The 9,328-nt window shown below is 33.9% G+C and overlaps 1 protein-coding gene across 1 annotated transcript; it reads right to left on the reverse strand.

Annotated features, from left to right (window-relative positions):
- Positions 1 to 2,408: 2,408 nt before the first annotated feature.
- Positions 2,409 to 5,472, reverse strand: LFR (ARM repeat superfamily protein). Its single transcript, XM_039043815.2, has 8 exons — positions 4,877 to 5,472; positions 4,547 to 4,716; positions 4,244 to 4,368; positions 3,906 to 4,156; positions 3,659 to 3,764; positions 3,434 to 3,572; positions 3,219 to 3,346; positions 2,409 to 3,091 (listed from the first exon to the last, which is right to left on the reverse strand). Exons 1-8 carry the CDS (start codon positions 5,073 to 5,075, stop codon positions 2,836 to 2,838), a joined length of 1,374 nt encoding a protein of 457 aa, XP_038899743.1. The 5' UTR covers positions 5,076 to 5,472; the 3' UTR covers positions 2,409 to 2,835.
- Positions 5,473 to 9,328: the final 3,856 nt, after the last annotated feature.

The following is a 9,328-nucleotide window of genomic DNA, read 5'->3' on the forward strand; positions in this document are numbered from 1 at the left end:
AGTTTACACACTAAAGGCATGGAACCACCTTGTTTAAAGCCAGGAGATTGTTCCATAACACATTTTCAGTAAGCAATATATGAAGAAAAGTATTATTAACATCTAGTTGTCATATAGTCCATCCTTCATGAGAGCAAGAGTTAAGAGAACATGAATAGTGACAGGTTTAACCACTTGATTAAAAGTCTCAGTATAATCAATATCAACAGTTTGATGAAACCCCTTGATCACTAATCGTGCTTTATATCTTGCTATAGATCCATCAAAATTACATTTGATTTTAAACGCCTATTTGCATCCGACAATTATTTTTTATCACATGGTCGAGAAACAAGTTTCCATGTATTATTCTTAATTAGAACATGATATTTATCTTTCATGACTTTCTTCCAATGAGAATGTTTTAAAGCTTTCTTAACATCACATGGTTCAGTTTGAGTATAATCAACTAGGTAAACTTTTGGTTTAAAAATACCATACTTACCTCGAGTTATCATTGGATGAGAAAAAGCAAGAGGAACTGAAGTAGGAGGAGTGACAAGAGGAGAGACTGAAAATTGATTGTTATCATTTGAAATTGATGTCTGATGATTATCCTGTGAAGTTTGATCCTGTATAGTATCATGTGAAGAATTTTCAACAATATTTGTGTCTAAAGGATGCACATTAGTAGGGTTTGGATGATCAAGATTATCAGAAACTGAAGAAGAGTAAATCTATCTTGAGTATGGTTCTCAGGAGACAAGAGAGAGAAAATAGGATGAATTAGTGTAGTATTTGAGGAATGATATGCAGCAAAAGGAAAGCAAAACTCATTAAAAATAACATGTCAAGATATAAAAATACAACCATCAGAGGGAAGACATTTATACCCCTTATGAGAATTGTTATATCCAATGAATGTACAACGTTTAGATCTAAAAGAGAGTTTTATGAGTGTTATTAGGATCAAAGATTAGGAAAGTATTTACACCCAAAAATCAATGAAGGATAATTAGGTTGAATACCAAACAACTGCTCCAAGGGACACTTGTTCTTAAGAACAAAAGTAGGCAACCTATTTATCAAATAAACAGTTGAGGAAAAAGCTTCATCCCAAAATTTTAGAGGTAACAAGACTTGAGATAAAAGACTTAGCCCCATGTCCATAATACGTCTGGGTTTCCTTTCTACAATTCCACTTTGTTGTTAAGCATAAGAACATGTAATTCTATGTTATATTCCATTTTGGTTAAGAAAAGAAATAAATGGTTTAAAGGTAATAATATATTCTGTATTTAATGATTATTCAAAACATATTCCTAAAATAATATAGGGATACATACCTTAACAGTAAGAGAATTAAATTAAAAAATAAAGCATTAAATGAAAACTCAACCATTAATTAGAACATAGTATGTATTTAATGATTATTCAAAACAAATAAATATTAAAATAAAAGATGGTGACATTTTGTATTAATAAAAAAAAATTATACAAAAACTCAAAATTAATAAGAGAGAGATGCCATAAGCTTAAATTTGTCACAAATTTTTGCAGAAATCTAGATACGAAATTTATTTCAAGTTTATGCCATTTGTAAAATATTAATTTTCAAATAGGTAAATCTCTAAATCTTTTCCAAAAAAATATACTCTCTTGAGGGTTGTTCAGGGAATGGTCCAAACCTATAGACGGACCCAAGCCCAAAGTATCTCAAAAGTAAGCTTGGAGTTTGCACATCCGCAAATGAAAAGTTAAAGCTTCGAGTGTTGGACCAGCCATGTCCAACTCCCTATCACCAAAGAGGTAGTATTTGAGTTGATGTCCAAGATAAATGTTAGAGATGAACTCTATAACTATAAGTAATCACATCCCCCACCTTGATAGTCTCTATTAGCATTTTCTTTTTAAATTTTGAAAATATATCAACATAATGTCTTTTCTTACATGAAAATTATTATCATTATTCAACCAATATCGATGAAAATTAACTTTGAATAACTAAATTTAAGAGTTGATTTAAATTACAAAAACTAAAATCTCATTGACAACCATTTGTCCTTTTATTTTTTAAAATTAAACCTATAAATATTTATTTCACTTCTAAATTTGATTTGTTATATACCTTTTAACAATATTTTTAAAAAACCAAGCCAAATTTTAAAAATTAAAAAATACATATAGTTTTTAAAACCTAGTTTTTGTTTAAAAATTTGATTAAAAATTCAACTTTTATAATTAAGAAAAATATAAATCATTCTAAGAAATTGAGAGAAAATAGACATTTTAAAAAACCAAAGACTAAAAACGAAATAGTTATCAAACGAAAGTGAAATTTAAGATTTATTGAAAGAGTAGGGAACTCAAAATAAAGATGAAAATTATATTTTAAATAAATAATAACAGTACTTAACGTTCTAGCGTCATTTATCTATGTAATACGTATCTTCTTTACCATATTAAAAAGAAAACATTAGAAACATGACCAAACAAGTGAACTATCTTACAAAGTTTATACTCCTAAAAACAGTACTAAAGTTACGATTTCTACAAATACCATATGTTCCAGCTATAATCTATGAATATCAATATTGACACCAACCATACACACTGAGCACTCTAGTATTGGAAATACAACTAACTTCCAACAGATTACAAGTGAGCAGTACCCACTGAGAAATACTGATTCCAATGATTGATAGCTTGAAAATTAGTAGACTTTCTTCTTATCGCGGATAAACCAATAGAGCTGATATATTTACATGTTAGCAATGATCTGGTAGTGAGCCCTTCGCTTGAATTGGTAGCAAGTACTAAGTAAGTAATCTCGAGCAGACGAATGAGCCCTTCTGATCACATCCCCCATACACCTTGAGCAGCTGCAACTTTATTGTTTGGTCTGGATGTTAGTTCATACAATATCCTAGCAAATGTATCTGAATATCTTCCATCGGAGAAGAGTATTTCCGCAAATGCATTCTCATATGCTAAGAGCAACCCCCTGTTCTGTGGCTCAGATACAAGACTCTCCAATATCATTGCTGCTTTCCTGCAAATTTCTGGAACAGGATGGGGCATCTTGATTACTTTAAGAAGTCGATCAATCGCCCTTGTTAAATTTGAAACACCAAGAAAACAAAAATGTTTCAGTATCTAATACAGGTCAAATGGTTATGAAAGAATTTGAGGTCTATGGTTTTCTCTAAAGAGGTCAGGACTCGAGAGAATTGAATTACCATCGTTCGCTTGCCAGCTTTATTCTGCAGTCCATATTAACTTCGACGAGGTTATACAGTGCACCAACGGCTGCTGCTGATGCATCTAATGCTGGGATGCTCATTAGATCAACTAAGCGCTTGTGAATCTAATAACATTCAACAGTGGAAACTATATTACGGTCTATCATGTATAATACAACAGAAGACAGTACATGTGTTTAACAGAAACAAACCTGGGGGACAAAGGGTAGAAGGAAAGGCTCATTATCAGGATTTATTATCAATCGTCCAAGTAATTCTGCAGCAGCACAGTGCCAAACTTTGACAGCAGATCCCAGCATTCCCATGATAGCTTGGACTGCACGTTTTTCTCTGTCAAAAAATATAAAGCAAATTTATTAGCATGAAATCATCATTCAGGTGTGCCTAAAAAATCAGGGGTAGATCAAAGTTCTCACGTTATTTTGATGTAAGTTGGTTTTGATGAGCTAAAAATACGAAGATCGAGCAGCGGGGCTAAATTCACAATTGTCTCCAGTGCATTCGTGACAAGTTCTTCATCCTCTGTCAACAATTAAAGCTTTCAGATGTAATCCAGACAGAAATACTCCTTTTCAGCACTTTAAATTTCAACTATGCTGATGACATGAGATGTCTACAAGAAACTCTTTAATCAGGTATTCCTTAGGGTCATGAACTTCTCACCTGTACAATGATCTTCTATACATTGAAACACTGTTTCCAGAGTATGTCGATGTTGAGCCATAATAGATTCATTCTCTGGCATGAAGGAAAAATTTCGGAGGATATTTGAAGCAGAAACAGCACATTGCTGTCTTTCTGCTCGTCCTTCATCATCCAGATTAAATAGTCCATCTTCATCAAGCCACCAATGTCGAGGAGATGGTTTGGAAGCATGACCCGTTGATTCTGAAGCTGAAGAACCAGGTCTCAGACTGCCAGGCGTGAGTTATGTTAGAATTAACATTCAGTAAACCGGGCAAACATAAAGAAACAATGGCGGATAATCATTTTATGCATACCCATTTGAACCCAATGCCTCAAATTCATTTCCAAACCCCGTTACAGAAGAATTTGAACCTAATGTTCTGACCCTTTGCTTCTTTACAAGATCCCTCGGAAGTGCTATATCACGCCAATCATCTATCTGCATGATGTAACACAAGATAATAATATCTTTTATCTCGGGATTTACTTGAACAATTACAACCACAGTAATAATTTTTTCCACTTTCAAATGTCTATACATACGAAGCTCGACATCATACTCATTCATTACGAAAGAAAGTGCGAGAAAATGACTAAGTGGTTAATGTAATACATACAACTTGAAGAAGAGCATCGAGCAAGCCGGGAATTTTAGCCAGGGGAGTAGAGTCTCTCCGCATATCATCCTTCTCTTTGAAGGAGAGCAGAGTGAGAGTGTTAAGTGCCCACGTCAATTCACTCTTCAATCCACTCTGTAGAGCCAACACTATCCTTTTATTGTTTTGATCTGCTCGAGCGATTAATTTTAAGATAAAAATGGAACTTAATCAAAGAAATGCCTCAGCTTCAACCACAATTTTAAAGACTGGATGAACTTTTCAGCCGATTTTCCAATATGGAGTGTCTCAAATTATGAGAAAAAATGAAAGGGGTTTCAGTTAACTGACCGGCGAAGGAAGTATGAATATGAAAAGAAGGGCCAAGGAGTGCCGATGGAGCCAAGGTCTCGGCGGCGGCTGCGACGGCTGCTGCTGCAGCGGCAGCGTTGCTGTTTACGCTGCCGAATGGACGGCCTCGCTTAGCCGGAGGCGCAGATGTGCCGCCACCAACATTTCCGGCCAACTTGTTCTGGTCTCTCTTCTGCATGGCCTATCCCGTTCTCTCTGAACTTCGAGTGATTCAGCGACAGCAATGGCGATCCGATCCGATTCTGTGACAATCGAATTAGGGCACGAAGAAGCAGATTGAATTTGCCCACCAAGTCAAATGAGATGAACTGCGAATGGCCCACGAATATAGGCCCAAGTTATGAGCCCAATTCTCAGCAAGCTTTTATAGCCAGGCCCAAAATGAGGGACTTTCGAAATTGAGTGTTTCAATTGTTTTCTCCTTAAATTATTAGTGTCCCATGTCTGATTCTTCAAAATCACTTTTTGCTGCTTAGTTTGTGGCTCATTAGTTGCCCGGCTCGAGAGTTTAGTACTATTCAGTCTACATTGTAGGCCTTCACCCTTTTTTTTTCTTGGTTCTTAAAAAAAGATTTAGTTTATTTGTTTGTTTTGGTTTAGATTTTTTAGGATTTTTAGGTGGATATTTCTGTTTTCGTGGAGTTCGTAGTTGACAAACCATGCGCTTCCTTTTCTCCTTCCCCATTCCCATTTTGCCAGTGGCCATCCCCTTCCTCTTCCCAATTTCGTGGACTGCCATGAACTGCAATCTTAGGGATGATAAAAGCATAGAGTTGGATTGGTAATTATTATGTCAATACTTAAATTATATGGAGAGTTACATTATCTCTATTTGGTGTACAGAGTTGAGTTGAGTTAAATTGGTAATTATTGTCTGTATTTGAGATATCTGGTGCTGTTTTTGTAAATGAAATTGATTTTGTCACACATATTTTTCTAACTTTTCTAAGATAAAAACAAAAAAGCTTCCAATTTTTTTCCATTCTCAAAACATAACAAATTTTTTATAAAGTATTCATATAAAGAACACAAACTTCTGAATTCAATTTTTTAAACACTCCAATAGAAATGATTATTCCATTCAAAAACCTAACTTCATCATTAATTACCATAAAAAACAAATTTTAAAAAAAATGAAAGGATTAGTGTCATCAAATAAGACTATTGGCATTGTTTTAGATAGAATAGATGACACTTAGAGGGTGTTTCTCTCACAAACATGAGTTGAGTTGGTATAATCAACTCATTCTTTTGGCCCAACAACTTTAAATATTGATGGAGTTGAGTTGATATATTTTACCAACTCACTCGAACTCTCCCTTCTTCCAATATTTTCCCCACCCATCAACCACTGTCACACTCTAGAAACTAACTTCAAGTTCCGACAACCACCTCCAATGAAAACTGCAGTGACCAACTCCGAGCTTCAACAACTACCTTTGATGATAGCTCCGACGACCAACTCTGAGCTCTAACAACCTTCGCGTGACCAACTCTGACAACCAATTTCGGGCTCCAGTAACCAACTTCGATGACACAACTTCGACGACCAATTTCAAGCTTCAACAACGAACTTCAATAACCAACTCCGACAACCATCTTCGTAGGCTCTGACAACCACCTTCGACTACAAACTACGATGAAAATCACCTTCAATTACCACCTTTGAGCGAGCAACTTGGACGACCAACTCGAGGCTTCGACAACTACCTCTGACAACAAACTCGGGCAAAAATCATCTTTGATGAACCATTTCGACGACCACCTTTGCCTGACCAACTCCGAGCTCCGAAAACCATCTCCGATGACAAACTTCGATAACCAACTCCAATACCACCTTTATGCGACCAACAACCACCTTTGACTACAAACTCCAATGAAAATCATTTTTTATAATCAATTTCGACAACCACTTCCGATTATTATGAGACTGTTAAAGTATGTTGTAGGTTTTTTATTATATAAATAATAGTAATTTGTCTACATTAACCACAATATCTATATGTAAGAATTTGTAATATATATATATATATAATTTAATTTAATTCACATATCAAATTAGCGTTAAGAATATTTAAACGAAATGTATATATGTAGTTGAAAAGTAAGTAACATATAACAAAAAAAAACAATAAAAAAATTCCTATAACATTTTCTAGCAAGAATTAGTGAAAATTGAGATTTATTCTGTGATGATTCTCCAAATTTAGAGGAAGTGAAAGTGAAATTTTTGAAGAAATATGGTGACATTTCATTGGTTGCTAAGATGATGGGGAGATTTAATTAAAAGAAAATTCATGATAAAGTAAAAATATAGAGCAATAACATGAAGAAGAAGAAAAAGAAGAAAAGGATATTGAACTTCATGAAGAAAAATTAGAAATCAAAAGTTTTGATTTCTCTTTGGTTTCTCATTTTATTTAATCATATTTCTGCAAGAAATGTAATGGATTAATTGTTATTCATGGTCCAAAAATGAAAGAAAGAAAGAAAAGCTCTAAAAATTAAAAAGAAAAAATTGCCATCCATATTTTATTCAAATAAAGATGGGTAGAATTGTTCAAATAAAAAAGTTTCAAAACAAAAAATAGTAATAATAAAGGCAGATTATTTAGATTTCAAAAAATTGCATCAGATACAATTCAACTCTGCGCATAAAAAACACAGACATATAAATTCAGACCAAATAACTCCATAGACATATGAATTTTAGGCATCCTATCTCAACTCAACACCCCAAACAACCTCTTGAATATTCATCTTAAAAAAAACCAAAATCTTACAATTTAAACCATAAACCCAACTAATAGATAGTCTTTTGTTTTTACCAATTTGTGGAATATGGATTTACCTTTTTCTAAAATCGTTGAAATGATTTTAGAAATATCGATGTCTATTTTTTCTCCTATTATGTTGCATCAGTGTACAAACTATCTTTTAAAAAAAATGAACCATAGTTTTAAATTCCACTATTTCATTAGAATTATATAATATTTGAAAACATCAAGTGATAAGTTGTTTAAAACATATTGTTGAACTTTTGTTTAGTGAAACAATAATAGGATGTGGTATGTAATATTTTTTAGATCTAAGAAAAAATGAAATAGAAGAATAATAATTAAATCTAAAAGAACAGCTATAGAAAGAAAATAAAAAAAGAGAAAGGAGGAGTTGAGAAAGAAAAGATAAGATAAAACTCATATGAATCAAACAAAGAGAGAAAAGAGAAAATGAGAAAGACAAACCAAACGACGAAAGAAGATAGAAGATGAGAGAAGGGGAGTAAATGTGAAGAGAGCATGAGAGAGAGAAACGACAAAGTAATTGAGAGAGTTGGGAGAGTAATGAAAACGTGTGGGAAAACGGGTGAGAGTGAAACTGATAAAATGGTGAATAATTAAACCCACCATATTATTTTTATCAGTGGCCATTGAAGTTGGGCACACGAAGGTGGTAGTCGAAGTATGTTGGTGAAGTTGCTTGTGCAAAGGTAGCCATTGGATTTAGTGAGTTGCCGTCTAAGGTGGTTGGTGAAGCCCGGAGTTCTTCGTCGAAGTTGGTCGTGCGAATGTGGAAGTTGGAGTTGTTTTGTACCAAGGTAGTTGTCAGAATTGGTTTCCGGAGTGTCGTCGAAGGTGGTTGCCAGAGCTCGAAGTTGGTCGTCAGAGTTGGGCATTCGAAGGTGGTCATCGGAGTATGTCGCTAGAGTATGGTAGCAGTAATCGCCAATGGAGACCAATGGGTGGAACCATTAAAAACATTAGAGAGAGAAAATTGGGGTGAGTTGGTTATTTTACCAACTCAACCCCACCAACATTTAAAGTTAGTTGTCAAAATTGAGTTGACAAAAAATACCAACTCAACCCAACTCTCCTTAGATTTTCAAACACCCCCTAGAGTTTTTGGTTCCCACCACGAGGCTCAATTTTCGATCCCATTGAGCGCTCACCAGGTTATCATATGAGTGCTCCTCTTTCGATTTGATTGACATCAAGTTATTATGGTCATATTAAAGATAAAAAATAAAAAAAATAAAAAACCGAACTACTTCTGTCCTAATTACATGCTAGAGATTAGATTTTCTGTACTTTTCTACTGATAGAAGTCTATCATCGATGAAGTCTATCACTAATAGATTTTGATAAATGTGCAATTCTTTAAAAATATTCTTATACACTTAATTATTATTCCTAAAAGTGATATCCAATATAATTACCCTAATATTTAAGTATGTTTTCATTTATTATTTTTTTTTTAGAGTGATTGGACATTCTCTATCTCTCTATCATCTTTTTTTTCTCTTTATTTCTATTGACGACATCAATGGTAAAAAGTCTTGTCATTTCTCTTTATGGGATTGTGGATATTGTTTCATGGGTATTAAATTTATGAAATTTAAATGTCCAAGTTTTAAATATCTGAGATAATTAA

Source organism: Benincasa hispida, chromosome 1, assembly GCF_027475165.1.
Source record: "Benincasa hispida cultivar pf3 chromosome 1, pf3_genome.v1.1, whole genome shotgun sequence".
NCBI classification, from domain to species: Eukaryota; Viridiplantae; Streptophyta; class Magnoliopsida; order Cucurbitales; family Cucurbitaceae; genus Benincasa; species Benincasa hispida.